The 22,088-nt window shown below is 48.4% G+C and overlaps 1 protein-coding gene across 3 annotated transcripts in view; it reads left to right on the forward strand.

Annotated features, from left to right (window-relative positions):
* MAPRE3 (microtubule associated protein RP/EB family member 3) overlaps positions 1-22,088 on the forward strand; it is a 134,751-nt gene that overhangs the window by 24,027 nt on the left and 88,636 nt on the right. For all 3 annotated transcript variants that reach the window (XM_085891447.1, XM_085891427.1, XM_085891436.1), the window contains exons 2-3: positions 6,352-6,482; positions 10,312-10,457. In XM_085891447.1, the coding sequence (XP_085747573.1) occupies positions 6,362-6,482; positions 10,312-10,457 (267 nt within the window). In that variant the 5' untranslated portion in view covers positions 6,352-6,361. The remainder of the gene's footprint in view (positions 1-6,351; positions 6,483-10,311; positions 10,458-22,088) is intronic.

The following is a 22,088-nucleotide window of genomic DNA, read 5'->3' on the forward strand; positions in this document are numbered from 1 at the left end:
AAGAGTTATGAATACCTTCAAGACCACCGTCCTTGATGTTGCCGGTGGATGTCTTGGAACTCACCACAGGGCAAAGAAGAATTTTGTCTCTCAAGGGACACTGGATACCATTGACCAGAGTCGCAGAGCCAGGCTGAATGGCAGAGCTGAGCTGTTCACGGAGCTGAGGCGTAAAATTGTACGTGCACTAAGGATGGACAAGGAGGCCTATGTGCGAGGGATCTGTGAGGGGGTAGAGCATCACCTGTGGACAGGTGATTCTCGTCTCGCTTACAGGGGAATTCGCGCATTGCGTTCATCAAAGCCCATCCCTCGGAGCACTGCAGTTAGAGCAGAGTATGGTCGGCTCTTAACAGAGGAGTCTGAAGTGAAGGCCCGCTGGGCCGGTTACTTTGAGCGGTTGTACCAGGCTGATCCACCACCTGTCGAGTTGGACGTCAATGGTGTTACAATCCCTGTTGCTGACCCTCCAATCAACTGTGGTCCACCTTCGCTTGTGGAAACACGGGCTGGGGTGAACCGGTTGAAACAGGGTAAAGCTCCAGGGATCTGTGGCATCCATGCTGAACCTTTCAAGGCTGGTGGAAATGCTGCACTCATGTCGTTGCATGCAGTTTTGTGCTCTGTGTGGAACACACGCATCTTCCCAACTGATTGGAAGAGGGGCCTTGTTGTCCCTTTCTGGAAAGGGAATGGTGATCGCCAAGACTGCAACAACTCCCGAGGGGTGACGCTGCTCTCAGTGCCGGGCAAGGTCTTTGCTTGGATAATTCTTGATCGGGTTCGCCACCATCTTCTTGAGCACCAGCGTCCAGAGCAGTCAAGCTTTACACCAAAGACGTCAATGATTGACCGTATCCTTGCTCTGCGTGTCCTCACCGAATGCAGATGAGAGTTTCGGCAGCGGCTGCTTGCAGCCTATGTTGATCTCTGTAAAGCGTTCGATTCAATGAATCGGGATGCCCTCTAGAGGATTCTTGGTCTTCGTTGGGTGCCACCAAAACTGATCGATCTGATGTCTGAACTCGACTCTGGTACTGAGAGTGCTGTGAAGTGTCGTGGTACCATCTCTGACTTATTTGCAGTTGTTACTGGAGTTCGTCAGGGGTGTGTACTGGCCCCCACATTTTCAGCACTTGTATGGACTGGATTTTAAGGAGGATGTCGGAAAGATCAAGCTGCGGTGCATCGTTTGGGAATGTCAAGATCTCGGACCTTGATTTCGCAGATGATGCAGTCATCTTTGCGGAGACTTTAGATATACTTTTGGGGCCCTCGAGGTGCTGAATGAGGAGTTGGAGCCGCTGGGATTACGGGTTTCTTGGGTCAAAACTAAGATCCAGGCTTTCAATGACATCTTGGATGCTGCTGTCCTGTCTGTGTCTGTTTGTGGTGAGGATGTTGAGGTCGTTGCGAGATTCACTTACCTTGGCAGTGATATTCATGTCTCTGCTGGCTGTGAGTCAGAGGTCAATAGATGTCTGGGTCGGGCCTGGGGAGTCATAGATTCACTGGATCATGGGGTCTGGCGCTGCCGGTACCTGTGCGGGAGGACGAAAGTCCGAGTCTTCAGGTCATTGGTGCTTCCAATCTTGCTCTCTGGATGCGAGACTTGGACTCTGACCAAGGATCTGAGACGGAGACTTAATTCCTTTGGTACCAGGTCTCTTCGGAGAATCCTTGGCTATCGCTGGTCAGATTTTGTGTCCAACGAGCGGTTGCTGAGAGAGACTCGGATGAGATTTGTTACCTGCATGGTCCGTGAGCGTCAGTTGCAGCTGTATGGACATGTGGCTCGTTTTCCTGACGCTGATCCTGCTCACCAGATTCTCTCAGCAAGGGAGTCTCGTGAGTGGAGGAAGCCAATGGGCCGTCCACGTGCCTCGTGGTTGCAGCAGGTTGACCAGCATCTCAAGGAGATGGGGATGGGCCTGGCATCTGCCTGGGGGAAGGCCAGATGGAGGCCCCTGGAGTACCTGCGGAAAGTGGACGCAGTGACGCGCTGTGTTGGCACATGCTCCCATACCTGACCTGACTCAGCCTTCCCCTCCTTTTTGCTGCCCTCATGCTGCGTTCCCTTCCTTTGCACTCCCCTCACTTGCCTTCCCTTTCTTTTCCCTCCCCCTCCTGCTTCCTTCCCTCCCCTCACATGGCCATCCTTCTACTCATGCTCACATCCCTCCCCCTTAAGCTGTCTTCCCTCACGCTGAAGATGCCTTCCCATACAACCCCTTCACACTTCCTTCCCTTCCACCCCCTTGACACTCCTTTCATTCCCATCCCCTCACACTGCCTTCCCTTATGCTCCACTCATGTTGCGTTTCCTTCCTCCCCCCATGTTGTCTTCCCTTCCCCTCCCCTCATGCTGCCTGCCCTTCCTTTCCACTCCCCTCATGCTACCTTCCCTTCCATTCCCATCCACTCACATTGCCTTCCCTTCCTTTCCCCTCCCCTCATGCTGCCTTCCTTTCCTTTCCTCATCCCCCCACACTGCCTTCCCTTCCCTTACCATCCCCTCATCCTTCCGTCCCCCTTCCCCTTCCCTTGTGCTCCTTTGTCTCCTTCCCCTTCCCTTGTGCTGTTATCCCCCTTCCCTCCTGTTTCCTTCCCCCCTTCCCCAATCCTTCCTTCCCCCCCTCCCCTCCCACTCATACTGCCTTACCTTCCCCTCCCCTCACTTTGCATTCCCTTTCCCTCCCCTCATGCTGCCTTCCCTTCCTCACAGCTCATTTTGCCTTCCCTTCCCCTCCCCTCATGCTGCCTTGCCTTCCTCAACCCTCACCCTCATGCTGCCTTTCCTTCCACCCCTTCACACTTCCTTCCCTTCCACCCTGTCATATTACCTTCCCTTCCCCTTTCAATGCCTTTCCGTCCCCTCCCCGAATGTTGCCTTACCTTCCTTTCCCTTCTCCTCAGGCTGCCTTTCCCCCTTTTTCCCTGCCCTCGTGCTGCCTTCCCTTTCCAATCCCCACATTTTGCCTTCCCTTACTTTCCCTCCCCCTCCTGCTGCCTTCCCTCCCCCTCACACTGACATCCCTCCCCCTCACGTTTCCATCCCTCCCCTCACACTGCCATCCCTCCTCCTCATGCTGCCATTGCTCCCCTCAAGCTGCCTTCCCATCCACCCCCTTCACCCTTCCTTCTCTTCCACCCTCTTGACACTCCTTTCCTTCCACTCCTCCACATTGTCTTCCCTCCCCCCTCATGTTGCCCCCCATGATGCCTTCCCTTCCCCTCCCTCCATGTTGCCTTCCCTTCCCCTCCCTCCATGTTGCCTTCCCTTCCCCTCTCCTCATGCTGCCTGCCCTTTATTTCCTCTCCCCTCATGCTGCCTTCCCTTCCATTCCCCTCCCCTCATGTTGCCTTCCCTTCTTTTCCCCTCCCATCACACTGCCTTCTCTTCCTTTCCCCTCCCCTCATGCTTTCTTCCCTTCCTTTCCACTCCCCTTGCTCTGCCGTCCTTTCCTTTTCACTCTCCTAATGCTGCCTTCCCCTTCCACTCCCCTCACTCTGCCTTCCCTTCCTTTTCCCTCACCCTCCTGCTGCCTTTCCTCCCATCACACTGCCACCCCTCCCCCTCACATTTCCATCCCTCCGTTAACACTGCCATCCCTCCCCCTCATGCTGCCACCCCTCCCCCTCATGCTGTCTTCCCTCCCCCTCAAGCTGCCTTCCCATCCACCCCTTTCACCCTTCCTTCCCTTCCACCCACTTGACACTCCTTTCCTTCCCCTCCCCTGACACTGCCTTCCCTTCCACTCTCCTCACATCACCTTCCCTCCCCCAATGTTGCCTTCCCTCCCCCAATGTTGCCTTCCCTCCCCCCAATGTTGCCTTCCCTCCCCCAATGTGCCTTCCCTCCCCCCCATGTTGCCTTCCCTCCCCAATGTTGCCTTCCATTCCCCTCCCCTCACATTGCCTTCCCTCCCCCCCAATGTTGCCTTCCTTCCCCCCATGTTGCCTTCCCTTCCCTCCCCCATGTTGCCTTCCATTCCCCTCCCCTCATGCTGCCTGCCCTTCTTTTCCACTCCCCTCATGCTGCCTTCCCTTCATTTCCCCTCCCCTCACGTTCCCTTATTTCCCTCCCATCATGCTGCCTTGCATTCCTTTCCACATCCCCTCATGCTGCCTTCCCCTCCTTTACCTCCCCCCCATACTGTCTTCCCTTCCTTTCCACTACCCTCATGCTGCCTTCCCTTCTTTTACCCCTCCCATCATGCTGCCTTCCATTCCTTTCCCCATCCCCTCATGCTGCCTTCCCTTCATTTCCCCTCCCCTCATGCTGCCTTACCTTCCATTCCCCACCCTTTCCATTGCCTTCCCTTCCTTTCTCCTCTCTTCCTGCTGCCTTCCCTTCCCCTCCCTTCATGCTGCCTTCCCCTCCCCCACCCATCCTCTCTCCCTCCCCACTTCACTTCACTCTCTTCCTCCTCTCCTCCTCTCTCCCCCATCCTCCTTGCTCCACCCTCCTTTTTGGAGTATCTATCCACGTGTAGTGAGGTGTCGCTTGCCCCCTCCTCTCCCCCTCCCCCTCTTCACTTTCTCCTTCCTCCCCACTCCACCATCCTATCTTCACCATCAATCCCCTCTCTCACCACCCTTTTTTTTTCTCTCTCTCTCCTCTCTCTCCTCTCTCTCCTCTCTCTCCTCTCTCTCCTCTCTCTCTCTCTCTCTCTCTCTCTCTCTCCTCTCTCTCTCTCCTCTCTCTCTCCTCTCTCTCCTCTCTCTCCTCTCTCTCCTCTCTCTCCTCTCTCTCTCTCCTCTCTCTCTCCTCTCTCTCTCTCTCTCTCCTCTCTCTCTCTCTCTCTCCTCTCTCTCCTCTCTCTCCTCTCTCTCTCTCTCTCTCTCCTCTCTCTCCTCTCTCTCTCTCTCTCTCTCCCGTCTCTCCCGTCTCTCCCGTCTCTCCCGTCTCTCCCGTCTCTCCCCTCTCTCCCTCTCTCCTCTCTCTCTCCCCCTCTCTCTCCCCTCTCTCTCCCCTCTCTCTCTCCTCTCTCTCCCCTCTCTCTCCCCTCTCTCTCCCCTCTCTCTCCCCTCTCTCTCCCCTCTCTCTCCCCTCTCTCTCTCCCCTCTCTCTCCCCTCTCTCTCCCCTCTCTCTCCCCTCTCTCTCCCCTCTCTCTCCCCTCTCCCTCCCCTCTCTCTCCCCCTCTCTCTCCCCTCTCTCTCTCCTCTCTCCCTCCCCTCTCTCTCTCCTCTCTCTCTCCTCTCTCTCTCTCCTCTCTCTCTCTCCTCTCTCTTCACTTTTTTTCTCTCCTTCTCCATCTCCCCCCCTCCCCCACTCTGTTGGGATTCCTGTCAGTGGAGCGATGGGTGGTGTTTGTGAGTTGTAAAATTAAAGAAATATGCTTTATTTGTAGCATGGAAATTGTCATATAAATCAGGAAATGCCTTTCGGAATCAAACGCCAACCTCCACCAAATTCATGTCATGGGCATAAAATATATCTCAATTCTTCCCTCCCCACCAAGTGTGCGGAGACGACTTGTGATTTCGCCTGTACATAATGTGGAATAGTGCTGGTGGTTAACGACTGATCCCTGCCGGAGAGAGCGGGTATTGCTGTTGGAAGCGATGCCAATTCTGACAAATTCTCTCGCTCCCTCTGGGAGTGGGTATGACTAGTGGATGGAAATTGGGCACAGGAGGATGTCATTTGGCTTGTCATACTGTACTTGTGATGTCTCAACACAACATTAATTTTATCTATCCATTTATGTTCCTAATTTCACTTTGGAGGGGTGGGTGTGGGTGGGTTAAAGGCTTAGGGGTGAGACCACAGTGCAGGTACACGGACACAATGAGGGTTTTTATTTATTTATTTTGTTTGTACGTTTTTGTTATTTTGCCATTCTTTGGGGGAAAGGGATGTTGGAGATAATTTTTTGTATGAGGATTGAACAAACAGCGACAATACCTTCGCTTTGTAATTAGACCCTCCCACAGGTATCACAATCTCTACACATGTACAATCACCCATTCATACCCAAGCTTCCTGACAATATACATGCACCTCAATATCCCCGATGCGTCAAGTTACTCCAACGCTTCAAGTTACCTGATTCCAGTTTAAACCTACACTGTTTCTGCTGCTACCACCTTTCTCGGGAAACCATAACATGCATTAACTAATCTCTGTGTGAAAGACCTTACCGCTGTCCTAACTTCATTTTCATTGCTCGGCTGACCCCTGGTCCTGAACCACAGACTGAGAGTGAAGTTTATTTTTGGATGCGAATGCTTGCAGCTTCTCTGTGCATTCTCAACAAATTTGATGGTTATCATGGGTTTTTGGAATCCCGTGAACACTATTGGTAGTGTACTTTGTAACGTCTCAAACGTTTGTGACATTCTAGGTTTCCCAATATGGCGGTGAACGTGTACTCAACTTCGGTGACCAGCGACAACCTCAGCCGGCATGACATGCTCGCTTGGATAAACGACTCACTACAGCTCAACTACATAAAAATTGAGCAGCTATGCTCTGGTATTCATTTGCACTCGCTTCAATATTCCTTTCTTTCTTTATTTCCCGCCTCTGATAAACAAGTGCAAAATGCAATAATAATGTCACTTTCCATGACAGAGGATGCCCATTTTTTGTTGTATGATTTTAATTTCATTCTTCAGTTGGTTAATTGTCCAGTTGTGACGCAGATATGTTTACAGAAACCACATTGCATTCATTTTCTACAGTTACTTTTTTATCTGCATTTTTTTTTTCTTTGTAAGATTGAGGCTCGTGGAAGAACATGGTGACAGAGGGTATGAACTGACAGTGGTGAATCAGGATAACAGTTGGACACAAGAAGCAAGGGAATTGGCAAACATAAAAAGATGAGGGGTAGAAACAGAGCAATGCCCGGTGGTTATGTATATATATATATATATATTTATATATATATATATATATATATATATATATATATATATATATATATATATATATATATATATATATATATATATATATATATATATATATATATATATATATATGTATGTATGTATGTATGTATATATATATATATATATATATATATATATATATGTATGTATGTATATATATATATGTATGTATGTATGTATGTATGTATGTATATATATATATATATATGTATGTATATATATATATATATATATATATATATATATATATATATATATATATATATATATATATATATATATATATATATGCCCCCCCCCCCCAGTAGCGTTGTGATGCATCCACGTTTATTGCTTGCCTGGTTCCTCTCACTTCATTGTCTATGTTAACCCTTCACCTTCTGTTCTGCTCTCCCATGAGTCATGACATTTAAAAAAATTTTTGTGCGTGTTCAGAGTTGAGGCTCGTGGAAGAGCTAGAACACAGAATGGATCCGGACGCAACAGTACGAAAGAGAAGGGGGAAATACCAATAGCAGGGCTGAGGGACAAAATAAATGGAGGCGGATAACAAGAGATGCCAGCAAGGATGAGGGGAAGGTGCGAATGCAGGGACTGGATGGGACGGATGCTGAAGCAAATGATTAGGAAGGAAAAACTGGAAATTTTATGGGGTGGGAGGGGGGGTGTTGATTTATTGGGATTGGAAAAGATCATGGTTTTGGATGGGGGTTAGGAAAGATCGAGGCTCGTGGAAGTTTTGCTGTGTTTAACTGCAGAGATCTGAGGTGGTGGTGAACAGCTGTCTTGAAGACCTGGAGGGAAGAAAGAGGTTGAAGAGAATATGGAAGTTGGTTCCACAGGTGGGAAAAAAAGAGAAACAAATGAGTGGAGGTGAGCAGTGATTCTGGATTATGGATTGGAGGTGAGCAGTAAGTTTAACGAAAAGATGGTTGATGGTAGACAATGTTCACCCTGCAGAATCCTGGTGGGGGATGGGGGGTGGATAAAGCATGGGGATAAAGCATGTAGAGTGCAGATAAGAGGGTGCAAGACCAGAAAGAAGGTGAAAGAAAACAGATAGGCACCTGTCTGCAATGAGAAAGTGATAGGCTTAGAAACACAACTTCTTCATGGGAAATTCCAATGATCTTGAGGGCCTTGCTTTCGAATTCCTCAAGGTGACCGAGGGGTAAGATGGGGGCACCAGCCCAGAGGGGAGAGTAGTATTCCATCAAGCTGAAGATTAAGGCATTGTCAGTGGATAAGCTCAGGTGTGTTAAGGTTGGACTTTGCATGACAGAGGATGCCCAGTCAGCGTCTGGCTTTGGAGGCAAACTGCCTCCAAGAGGAAAGAGATCATGGCTTGCCCAAGAGAGATCATAGCTGAGAGTGACACCCAAGAGTTTGCATGACTGATCTTTGAGAGGGTTGTTGAGAAAGTCGATGGGAAGGTTGTGGTACGGTCCTTTATATTGTGGTATGGTCCTATATATACAGTGTATATGTATATATATATATATATATATATATATATATATATATATATATATATATATATATATATGTTAGGATTGAAAGACTTATTCCAAGTGTTTGACCAGTTTGTGGTTTTTTGTCAAGGTCTGAAGAGAGGGCAAAGGCTGCTGCTCCGTTTCTGTCAGAGGATACGGATGTCACGGCAGAGGTTTGAGTCATCAGCAAAGAGATGAAGAGGATTTTCCAGAGATACTATTGATGAAGATTTGGAATAGAATGAGGCTGACAGTACTGCCTTGGGTCAGTCCTGCCTTGACAGGGAGAGGAAATTAAAGGATTCCGTTGAGAGCCATATGTTGGGTTCGAGAGTTGACAAAGTCAGTGAGTAACCCAAGAGTGAATTTGGCCTTGGATACTGTAGGCAGAGTTTGAAAAGTAAGGCTGGATGCCAGACTGTATTGAAAGCTCGAGATATGTCTGGAGAGGCAGCCCTGGTCTCATGTCTTACATTGATGGCCTCCATGTTGTGAGAGGAGAAGCAGCATATCCAAGGTAGAGTGGCCTGGTCTGAATCCGAATTGATGATCTGAGATAAGGTCGTTGGAGAAAATGAATAATTTGATGTTGAAGGCAATGTTGGATTCCATGACCTTGCTGATGAATGGAAGTAAGCTAATAGGTTTGTAGTTAAGGTTCAGCGGATCAGATTTTGCACATATTTATGTAATGTAGTGATGTTGGCTGGTTTCCAAGCAGATGGAATATGACTTTGGGCAAATGATATGGCGAGAATGGCAGAGAGAGGAAGTGTAAGAGCAGCAGAGCAGGTTTTTAGGATGATGGAGTCCGGTCCAGTTGCAGAATCACAGTCGAGGGTTGACAGAAGCTTCTCTAACTTCTCATGTGCGATAGATACAGAATTTAGGAACAGTTGGATTTCACTCAGCTGGGTGAGTACAGAGAATGAGGGGTTAGGGGCACAAGATTTGGAAGTAAACACAGAATTGAGGCATTCAGCCTTCTCATGAGTAGTGTCTGCTGTGGGGCCATTTGAAGTGAGGGAAGGGATGGAGTAGGAGCACACTCCAGAGCCAAACTTAATAAGGCAACACCAGGTTTTTGAGGGAGACAAGTTTGGAAGTTCAATCTTGAGGTTGGACAGATGTTTTTTGATGGCAACTGTCTCACCATAGGATTCAGTGTACCAGCGGTGAGAGGATAGGAATTATCACTGCAGAGGAAATGGTCTCAATATATAACATAAGGAAAAGCGAGCTTGCATGTGAGGTAAAGGGAAACCAAACTTCCCCTGTATTTAAGGGAAAGTTTGTAAATTTATTTTAATTTCCCAAATTTATTCTTTTCTGTTTTGCTATGTTTAGCCGCAGATATTTCCCACTCAGTTTTGATTTAAAGAGTCTTTGGGAGAATGATGATTTATTGCAATGTTTTTGGGGGTTTTTTTTTTTGTAAGCACCAGAAGCGATGATAACAGGTTGGTGGCATATGTTAATTTGAGTTACTATGGGAGAAAATATTTGTTTAAATACATTGCACCTCTTTCTTAATTCAAAGGTGCAATGCTATAACTTTACAGAGGATGTGAATGAGGTTTTCAAACGGTGCAAAAATCAAAATTTTTAAGTTGGCAAGAGGAATAACTATACTTTAATCGATGTGAATGGTTACAATTTCTTTAACCGTGAGTTGCAAATGAAGCTTGTGTTAAGCAAACGTTTTACCCTCAAACTTGAATCACTTCTCACACATGAAATGTTTCCATTAATTGTCATGGTTTTCAGTTGCGAAAACTGGACATGTTTTAAGATTGGCACATGTTGGATAATGAACCTCATTTTACAGTCTTCAAGTTCACACTACTTTATTTTGGAACCATATTCAATTTTGAATTTCCGTTATTAATACCCAATACTGTCTTTCTGTTGCAGGTGTAGCTTATTGCCAGTTCATGGACATGCTTTTCCCTGGCTGCTTGAACCTCAAAAAAGTAAAATTCCTTGCTAAGCTTGAACACGAGTACATCACTAACTTCAAAGTTTTACAAGCAGCCTTTAAGAGCAAACACGTGGACAAGGTAAGAAGGCTCATTAATTTGATGAATGATCAGTGAAACTAGACCTGAAAAGCATTTCTCAAAAAAATCCAGCAAGATATGGGTGCAATCTCCATGTTGACTTTGTGGAATGGGTTGCTGTGATATGGGAGAGAACATGGGAAGTGGAGTGAGGGGTGGGTGTAATGAAGTGAGAGAAAATAAAGGTTGGTAGTCATGAGGAAATTTGCATATACTGTATGCACCAAGATCGGTTTTATAATATGAAATATGCCCATGAAACGTTGCTGCTAATTATTTGGCAACTGATTTTGACCATTACAGAAGATCGTATTGTGGCATTAGCTGATAATTTTAGTTGCATAATAAACCTATGCTTTAGAGGATAGCATAGAGGTTTATACACACACCTTTGAGCTGTATAGCTGGTGTTCAAATTTCGGCCCAGCTATAAACTACCATCCTGGTTTTTCGCATGTAGTGTGAGGAATGGGATGGTGTGTGCTAGTCCCTTGGATGTACGTTAAACTGAGTATCTTGTCTGCTGGGATCATTTAATGGACGTTAATGATCTGATGGCTTCTTTCACAAAGACTAAGCGAACTCTTGCCGGCACCCTGGCTGAATTACAAATTCCTATACATTCCGTCGAATATCCTCTGTCAGAGTGGCAACTGTCCACATAGTCATCGATGGGTGGGGAACCAGGGGTGGGGGGCTTTTTTGACTAAGTAGGAATACCATATCGATTTTTCAGATGCCCCTCCCCCCAAACATACTTTATTGCTTGAATATAACATAAAATATACATATAACATGTATAAATCAATATTAACTTTCCCCAAAATAAGTTATCTCGAAAATCCAAACTGCACTGATGGGCAGTATTTAATATGAGACCAGTATCAGCTTGTGCACATGCTGGATTTCATTAGTTGGAGTAAGCACATACTGCATGGTGTGCATGCGCTGAAAATGTATCGCTTGTGCATGAGTACCAGATACAGATAGACATTTCTGCTGCAGTGCTGTGTTGCTTCAAATTGTCTTCTAAAGGAGCCTCTTTGCTTGCCCAAAGTGGAATTTTCAAGAAAGAAAAATGATTTAGTCATTGCTGCATTTGGAGATGAATGTGTAATTAGATTGCCAACAGTCCTCAAAAGGTGGGCCGCAGGCCATATCTGGACAGCAGGCATTAGTCCAGGCCATGAGCGAATCCTAATCCCTTGTGAAAAGGCCTCTGGTGTTTATCCATTCAGACCAATTTGATTATCGCTGGGAAGAATTAATGCAGTACGTGATTAACATTTCGATATATATATATATATATATATATATATATATATATATATATATATATATATATATATATATATATATATATATATATATATATATATATATATATATATATATATATTTTTTAACATGAAAATCTCACACAGGGGCAGGCCAGTTGATCCATCATGCCTGCACTATAAGTAGAGGATTAATGGGGCTTCTGAGGCAGCCATTCAAATGAATGGGGAAAAAGGGAAAAACTGTCTGACTCAAGCCCCAAAAGGCCAAAATAGGAGACTGATTCCTCCCCCTCCCAAACAAACAAATGTAAAATTGAGACTGTCTCAAGGCCCAAAAGTCCAAAATAAGAGACTGATTCCTCCCCCTCCCATACAAGCAAAAGCCCAAAATAAGGGACTCATTTATCCCCTTCCCTCCCCCCCCCCCCCCATACAAGCAAATGTAAAATTGAGACTTACTGATTATAACACTTCTTTCCTTTTATATTTTCATTCCACTCAAAGAGCGAACCAATGAATATTAATTTGTCCATGTTCTACTTTGGCGAATAACTTAATTTTCCTATAACATTAATCACCATCAAGTATATTCACAAAGATTACTTTGGAACTCAGTCCTTGGTTGAAGTATTTTTGTTGAGCAGAAATGAAATGATAAACTTCTCTTAATGCTTTTATTTGACCACCTGCTGAGCCACATATCATTTTGAGATTGCAGTAAATTGTTTTTCCATTGTTCAATTGATAACCATCAAAGTTTTCAGTCCATTCAAGGATATTAATTTTTCTTTTACATCCTCCAACTTCTTTTTAATTAAATTTATCCGCTTATTTGTTTTATCTACATTTACCCCAGTTATTTCTTCAATAAGACTTATTTGATATTTCTCACATTCTTTGTTTCCCATTTAAATACCACAGCTGATTACATCTCCACTCTTTGGTTTGGTTATTGCTTGGTTCTATCATTTATATATCAGTAAAAAGACGGCAGTAGCCTGTTAAAATTCCTAACCCAATATCTTAACGCTTATACTTATAACCATAACGGAGACTTGATTCCATATTCTGAAATGTATATTTTATCATCAAAAGCTCCTAATGCTTTCTTATTAATTTATCTCTTCTATATAGTTGATGTTTATAACTTCTTATTGTATTCATTTTTCTGTACTCTTCCTTATTTAAGGTTAAAAAGTTGTAATAATGTTTAAAGTTTATTGTTTCCTTGATTATATTTTTCTTTATTCCCTTCAGCTTCTTATCACACCTTTCAATGTTATTATTATCAATATACATAAAAGCATAAGACTTTGATCTCAATCCTATAAATTCACTCATGACCTTCCCACCCAATTCATCTTTAAACTCACCAATAACCTTTTTATTATTTGATGAAAACAACACATCACCTGACTTATAATTACTTGTATCATATATATCAATATTATCAATCATATCCTCATATACATCACTTGGCTTAATTTCTAAGATAAAACTATAATATTGTTGCGGTATTCGCGCCCGCCGGCGTGCTGACGGCCACGTAACTCGAATCGCGGCATGTCGCCCACCAGACGGACAATCCAGTCGTGACCCTCTCGGACTAACGCCGTGAACCAGTCACGGGTGGACCTTTCAGTCTCACCGCGATCGAGCCAATCAGCCCCCGCGTGGGATAGGGTTGCTCGCCAAATTCGACCTACCTAAGTACCCACGCGGAGGGTAGACCGGGCGATCGCACCTCGCCGCAGGTCGACTTCGGACACGGGCCACTTAAGCGACCCGTTCCGTACTATCGGGATAACCGAGCGGTGTTATCGTCGGCCTCGACGGTTCGATTAATTATCGGGCGTATTCAGCCCACTACCAACCCTTTACGTGAAGCAAGATGAGGATTCAATGAAAGAAATGACGAAGCGAAGCGGGAAACAGTTCAACACAAAAGCACATTTATTCGCGATGAATGGAAAGCACACATATTCAATTCCACCAAAAGCACATAGAAAAGGAAAACACAATGTAATTTACACAAAAAGCAAATGCGACAATGCAGATCTAATACCGATTACACGAGCACACGGCAACACTTATACAATTTTACTTCACAGACGGCGCCGACAACACATACCCAAAACCAAGGAAAAGAACAGAGAACCCTCAAGGATGAGGCGGGCCTGAGGCCGAGACCGGGTCGGGCCTACCCGTCTGGTGATGAGACGCGGAGCGGCGATGGTGCCTCAACTCCGCGGGCCTCGCGGGCAGTGTCTGGTAGGGGGTGGGAAAGGGGCCCCCTTGGTCGCACTATCTCAGCGCGGGGGGAAACAGGAGGGGGTTGCTGATGCTCGGGGTATAGAGGATTCCTACTCTGCCTCGAGTCCCGCGACGAGCGTCTCCACCTCGGCCAGGTCGCACTGTCGGCCTCCCTGGGGTGCAGCTCCCTGCACGACGCGAGCACCCCTCGTCTGCCCTCGCCGCCTCTCCACAGCTCCGTCCCCTCCGCTCCGACTCCAACGCACACGACGATGACCAGCTCCTTCTTGCCAACTCCACCGCCTGCGAAGTCTTGACTCTCTGTTTCCACTTGACTGACGAACGCGTTCGCTTTTATAAGCCCCGTGGCTTCGCCTTCTCAGCTTTGACCCCCTCCCTTCGACCTTTCACCTCGCTCCCCATTGGCCCGAGAAAAAGTGGGCGTGAATGCTTTTTGATCCATAAATTTGCATATATCGATCGCCCTCCAACGCCCTGGGGGCGGGGCCAAATCGCCCCTCGCTCACCGATTGGACGGAACAAAAGTGGGCGTGTGTCGTTTTTGATCCGTTTTTGAAGTGGAAAATCCGTGGTTTTGTACACGCTGTTCGGCGCGCGCCCTGCACGAGTCCAACACCGGTACCCACAAGCGGCGCAAGAACGGTGGCGATGCGACGGTTGCGAGGTGTGACGTGAAGGTTGTGGTGAAGCGGTGGTTGGTGGTGGTAACAATGGCGGTTGGTCCAAAATAAAGATAGTAAAAGAAAAACGGCTATCTTGAAGAGTCGCAGCACGCATAAATGACATGTATTCCCACTAGACAACGGGTTTGGGCCTAACTACACATGTACTTACCGAGATACCTCACCTAAGGGACCTGAATGGTGGTTTGCGAATTTGGTAACCACAACACTACCCCCTCCCCTTTTTACAGACTCGTCCCGAGTCGTCAAATTTTCGTGTGCCATCATGTGTCGTTTTCCCCTAGTACATTTTACCTACGGATCCCTGAGTGCGACATTCATGGTATTCGTGTCCCCAAAATAAATAACCTGAGGGCTGCGTAACTACCTAAACAAACTCACTCACACGGACGACTTAAATAAAATTGCCGGCGCTAGACAGACATGCCGGGGGCGCACTCATATTTACAGTACATCTTAACCTTAACTTACAAATTTTACACTAAACCATGGCCCAGGATCCATGAACTCTGCAAAAAGAAAAGCAGTTAGCAGGGAGCCAGGCTGCTCGCATGCAGTCTCTGGCTCAAAACAATGCAGGTGACAGGGAACGTGGCTGGCTGCTCACACGCAGTCCAAGGCCTTCCCTTTTGAACTGAACGCAGTGAACCACAACGGTGCATGGGCTGCACAAACGCAGTCTCCGTGCCAGCTCAAGTGGCACACGCAATGAGCACAACGAATGGATGGATGAACACAAACACGGTGCACGGGCCGCCACTGCAGGCCCGTGTTGTAGCTGCCAACAGGGCAGTTCTCGCAGCTTGCAAACTGTTGCCTTGATCCTGGCGCACATGGCAATGAACAGGGGGGGGCAAAGAAAAATTGAACGGGGCTGGTGAACAGGGGCAGTGGGCATGGCATGGCAAAGGTAGCAGGCAGACACAGCCCGCAGAAGAAGGCCGCTGCAGGCAAACACAGCCGGCAGATGAACTGGCCGGCACAGGCCTTGAAGAAAAACAGCCAGCCGGCAGATGAAGTGGGCCGGCACAGGCCTTGAAGTACCACAGCTGCAGATGATCCGGCCGGCACAGGCCTTGCAGCACACAGCCAGCAGATGAAGCTGGCCAGCTTTTGCCGTCAGTGGAAGTTGGTGGAGGGAGTGCGGTGGTGCTGGCCACTTGGAAGGCGGGCTCGGACCTACCTACCTGTCTCCCTCCCAACCTATCGCCTTTGCCTGTCACTGTACATACCCACTCCCTTAATTTGTCAAACCCCAATTTAGCCCCAACTTAATTTTTTTTGTTGTTTTTATTTTTACTTCCCCACTATAAATCGTCCCCGAACCTCCTTTATCGTCTTTGTTCGGCTAACCTATCCTGTCACCTAGCCTACTCCCAACCCCTACGTTCCCTTCCAGGAGGGGAATAAGGGAGAGCTAACGTCCTGTGTCGAGGCCCAACGAAGCCTCAGAATGGCCTCCCCAGAGTTCGGCGATCTAACCCAAAGTGGGTGCAGCGGCCCACAATGAGAGCGAGGGGATGGATGGTGCGGAGGGGTACATCTCCTAATCTACCCTAAGCATTTAACTGTTAAACTACGCCGGGGCTTTCAACAAGCGCCTCTCGCTTAAACTATTGGTTCTATAAACCCAGATTCCCATCGCCTGTGTTGGTGTCCTCACAATTTCGGGCCTCGCCCCCCAATTTTCGCTCCGTGCCCTCACACCGTCTCCTGGCTGGGACACGTGGCTCCCTTTGGCAGGCACGACCCTCTGCCGAATCTCCCGCTATGGCACCCCCGGGCACTACACTGCCTCCGAGCCTACCAGCTCCCTAACACCGGGGAGTGCCCCCCATGGCACCTCCCCTGAAACGCACACGTGGCAGGCTGGCTTCCCGGGCCCCTTTCCGAGGGTCACCCATGCCCACAACACTGCCCACACGGCTAATGGCGCCCCGGCCCCCGCACCAAGCAGGCGCACCCGTGCCCACTACGCTATCCCGGCCCCCCATGGGCCCTTGGCCTACCACGGCCGACTAGCCTGGTGCCCGGGGTACCCACTCAGCGATACTCACCTTTCGCAGCCACGCTCCCAAGCCCGTCAACAGGGCTCCTGCACCCCTCCAAATGGGTCTCGAGCCTACTTTCCCACCAACAACAAAACGACCTCCATTTTTCAATTTGACTAACCCCCTAACTCACTTTATACTGACCCCGGGGTCACTTGGGCGGGAGTCACTCCTCCCCCCAATCACTCATCGCACCATGCATTCCCCATTCGCTCCACTCACACAGACCCGCTGGCGTCACTCACTCAACAAGTACTCACCTCACAACCCACAACTCTTCAACACACTCACCGCTGAACTCTGCCATCCTTCTAACTACCTCCCCTAACTAACTCGTGCTCCCACGTCGTCCCTTAAACTAGTTGCACGTTCCTTTTAACACTACGTAGCTAAACTACATCAACTCTACACATCTAAAGTCTGTCACTGTCTCAAATAAATCATTTTATTTCAATTTCCCAACCTAAAGCTCACTAAATCCCTCTACCTAATCCATTCCACGGACTCCATGAGGACTTACCCCTGCCCCATGAAGTCGGTCTAACTAAGCTAACCCTTCCCCCTAACTAGTTTCCATCCTGTGCCCAGGTCAAGGGGGTCTTCCACCCCTTGCCCAGGAATCCTGTGTACCCGAAAGTGAGGCTTGTTCTTTTTTTTTTTTTTCTTTACATGCGCAGCGCCAGCGCGGCAACTCGCGCACTTTGCACCTGCCCGTGACGTCATGCAGCTGCACGTGTTCCTCGTCCCTCCTTGGACGGTACCATCCGCCAGAGATACCCCTCCTGCCGGATTCCAACCCCACGTGCAGCCATGGCGTCACCGTGCGCATAAAAAAAACACAAGCCCCACGTCTCGAGGGGTTCCCCACGCGAACACATGTGCTTTGCCCGTTGGAGCTTAACACACACGATCGCGTGGAGAACCCGTCCGGTCCAAATCCGTTTACCTGCCTAAACTTTGTCCGTCCGCGGGATCGGCAAATCCACCGCGTGCGTTTCCGGACCGGGACTTCACTCTCGCAAGCGAGCACGTTGTGGCCTCGTGCGTTGCACAGCACGGACCGCGTGCTCACTGCTGGGTGAACCCGGCACGGTCCCCGAAACAACTACAGCCGCTACTCGGCTTTCTTTCCTCTGTCGCCTTCGTCGTCGCCATTCAACACACGCACACCTGCGTGTTACGACGCTCACACTCCACTCCATCACATTCACACCGGGAGACGCGGCTGCGTGCTCCCGCATGCCAACCGACATCTCCCTCTCATACCGCTCTCTCACACACACGGTCTCCCTTGCATACGGCCGTTCACTCACGCGTGCCTCACTACTCACACAAACCATACTACTCACACACGCGGGGGCACTCAACCGCGGTGCCTCATCCACACACCGTGCCTCACTCACACACGCGGGGGCACTCAACCGCGGTGCGTCATCCACACATCGTGCCTCACTCACACACGCGGGGGCACTCAACCGTGGTGCCTCATCCACACACACGGTCTCTTCCACACACGGTGCCTCATCCACACACGGCGTGCTGGGAAGCACGTACTCTGGCACCATCGCCACCACACCACTCACACACGGGGTCGCTTCCACACACGGGGCCGCACTCACACCTTGCACCACACACACAGGGACAACTACACTGGGGATTCGTGTCCCCACAAGGGTCTCCGGGGCCTCTATACCCCCCAAGCTCTCCGTGCACCCGTTCACAGCACTCATCCCCTCAACCTCGCAAAGCACAACCGAACTCACCTGGTCGTGACTCGCCTCAAGGGGGCATCCTCCCTCCCCTCGTTCCTGGAGGAGGTCATCCAGCTGCTCGCACCGGGTCCCTACACGCTCCGCGAGCTCAACCTCACTATCCTCCACTACCTCCGTGTGTGTGTGTGCGTCACTTACCCCGTCTTCATCGTGTTGTCTCTCTATTTTTTTTGTCTCCCGTGTTTCTATACATTTATAAGTTTCTGTCGTCGTCACCTCGTGTCTCGTCTCACACGTTTTGGTCTCCCCATTTAATTTTTCCCTTTTGGTCACCGTCGATTCCTCTGTCACGACCCTCGCCCAACACGCCCCCCCAAATTATTTTTTTACCCGCCTCCACCGCGGGCCTGTCAGCCGTTGCACCCCCTTCCAGCTCGTTTGCTTCCACACGTGGAGTCGCCATTCCCAGCTCCCTGGTCACGGCCTTCATGCCCGCCTGCAGGCATCGGCCCATGTTCTGCGTCTCACCCCGTAGTTCTTTCATTTCTTTTTTCATTTGCTTGCCCATGCTTTTCATTTCGTTTATAAATTCAATTGCGTTTGCATCCATCTTTTCGTTCATTTGTTGTGTATTCGCATCCATCTTTTGTGTATTCGCATCCATTTTTTCGTTCATGCCTTTCATTTCCTTTGTATTTGCATCCATCCTTGCTGTCATTGCCGCCAGCATGGCGATTAGCTGGGCCATGTCGGGTACGCTTGGGTGAGCCGTTTCGGCAGGGGTTGGGGAAGGGTTTTGGTGGAGAGGGGGAGGGGAGGTGTCATACACCGCGGCCGCTGCCGCACCTATTTCGGGCTCTGGGTTCAGTTGGACGAGTTCATGTTCCTGCACGGGCATTCCATCCTGGGCCATGGATTCTACACTACTACACATATACATTTCTAATACCCCCGGCTCCCGCTCGCCTTGAGACGCCATCTTGCTTCTCTTAAAGGGTTAATTTCGCTCGCTCGTAATTTGGAGGGAATCAGGGGTCGCTTCTCTCACCCCTGGACCGATTCCCGTGAATTTAGCCGGAGACAGGAGAGCCCGTTTTCCTGTTCTCCGATACCAGTGCCGCGAGGAGGGCGATGAATTTGTATCGCACGACCTGACACCAGTGTTGCGGTATTCGCGCCCGCCGGCGTGCTGACGGCCACGTAACTCGAATCGCGGCACGTCGCCCACCGGACGGACAATCCAGTCGTGACCCTCTCGGACTAACGCCGGGAACCAGTCACGGGTGGACCTTTCGGTCTCACCGTGATCGAGCCAATCAGCCCCCGCGTGGGATAGGGTTGCTCGCCAAATTCGACCTACCTAAGTACCCACGCGGAGGGTAGACCGGGCGATCGCACCACGCCGCAGGTCGACTTCGGACACGGGCCACTTAAGCGACCCGTTCCGTACTATCGGGATAACCGAGCGGTGTTATCGTCGGCCTCGACGGTTCGATTAATTATCGGGCGTATTCAGCCCACTACCAACCCTTTACGTGAAGCAAGATGAGGATTCAATGAAAGAAATGACGAAGCGAAGCGGGAAACAGTTCAACACAAAAGCACATTTATTCGCGATGAACGGAAAGCACACATATTCAATTCCACCAAAAGCACATAGAAAAGGAAAACACAATGCAATTTACACAAAAAGCAAATGCGACAATGCAGATCTAATACCGATTACACGAGCACACGGCAACACTTATACAATTTTACTTCACAGACGGCGCCGACAACACATACCCAAAACCAAGGAAAAGAACAGAGAACCCTCGAGGATGAGGCGGGCCTGAGGCCGAGACCGGGTCGGGCCTACCCGTCTGGTGATGAGACGCGGAGCGGCGATGGTGCCTCAACTCCGCGGGCCTCGCGGGCAGTGTCTGGTAGGGGGTGGGAAAGGGGCCCCCTTGGTCGCACTATCTCAGCGCGGGGGGAAACAGGAGGGGGTTGCTGATGCTCGGGGTATAGAGGATTCCTACTCTGCCTCGAGTCCCGCGACGAGCGTCTCCACCTCGGCCAGGTCGCGCTGTCGGCCTCCCTGGGGTGCAGCTCCCTGCACGACGCGAGCACCCCCTCGTCTGCCCTCGCCGCCTCTCCACAGCTCCGTCCCCTCCGCTCCGACTCCAACGCACACGACGACGACCAGCTCCTTCTTGCCAACTCCACCGCCCGCGAAGTCTTGACTCTCTGTTTCCACTTGACTGACGAACGCGGTCGCTTTTATAAGCCCCGTGGCTTCGCCTTCTCAGCTTTGACCCCCTCCCTTCGACCTTTCACCTCGCTCCCCATTGGCCCGAGAAAAAGTGGGCGTGAATGCTTTTTGATCCATAAATTTGCATATATCGATCGCCCTCCAACGCCCTGGGGGTGGGGCCAAATCGCCCCTTGCTCACCGATTGGACGGAACAAAAGTGGGCCTGTGTCGTTTTTGATCCGTTTTTGAAGTGGAAAATCCGTGGTTTTGTACACGCTGTTCGGCGCGCGCCCTGCACGAGTCCAACACCGGTACCCACAAGCGGCGCAAGAACGGTGGCGATGCGACGGTTGCGAGGTGTGACGTGAAGGTCGTGGCGGTTGTGGTGAAGCGGCGTTGTGGTTGGTGGTTGATGTTGTGACTGGTGGTGGTAACAATGGCGGTTGGTCCAAAATAAAGATAGTAAAAGAAAAACGGCTATCCTGAAGAGTCGCAGCACGCATAAATGACATGTATTCCCACTAGACAACGGGTTTGGGCCTAACTACACATGTACTTACCGAGATACCTCACCTAAGGGACCTGAATGGTGGTTTGCGAATTTGGTAACCACAACAATATATATATATATATATATATATATATATATATATATATATATATATATATATATATATATATATATATATATATATATATATATATATATATATATATATATATCCATATATAACAATGAAACATTATCCTTATACTTTGATTTTAAATTATTTTAGTAAGAGTCATAACGACTTTGACAAATTAATAATTAATTGATGTTCCGATATAAATAGGTTTATCCATTTCAATACTCTCTTTTTTCAAATGAATAGCACAAATGTTCTCTGAAAACACCCCCGCTCGTTCAAAACTTGGTCTATTAATTAACTTTGAAGCCTGTTTCCAAGATGTAGCAAGTCTAATGTTTTGTCAATTCCGAACATTTTGCATAATCTTTCCAAATACAGCATGATTCATTAATTTATAAAAGTCCTTCTCAAAATCTGTTTTTGCTTCTGTTCTCCTTTTTGTATTAAAATCAATATACTTCTTTAACCAATGACTTTGTTTAAATTACAAAATCTGATGAATTTTCCTCACTCTCAACCCAGCAGATAAATATTGTCTCAAGTTCCTTTGATGCAAAACATAACTTACTTTATCATTTGATGTCGTAAGTAGTTTTTCTGGAGATTTACCTTTTTTATGAAATGAATGTTGGTAATCACTTAACCATTCTTTTCTTGGACTTTCTTTATCAGGGGCATAAGGTAGGTCTTTATGTTTGTTATGAAGTTCTTCTGGATATTTAAATCAACCTCAAAATAATATCCAACTTCAGCTTCATCCAATTCT

This window comes from Eptatretus burgeri, chromosome 1, assembly GCF_056783735.1.
Source record: "Eptatretus burgeri isolate ZD-2024b chromosome 1, Ebu_testis_v1, whole genome shotgun sequence".
NCBI lineage: Eukaryota > Metazoa > Chordata > Myxini > Myxiniformes > Myxinidae > Eptatretus > Eptatretus burgeri.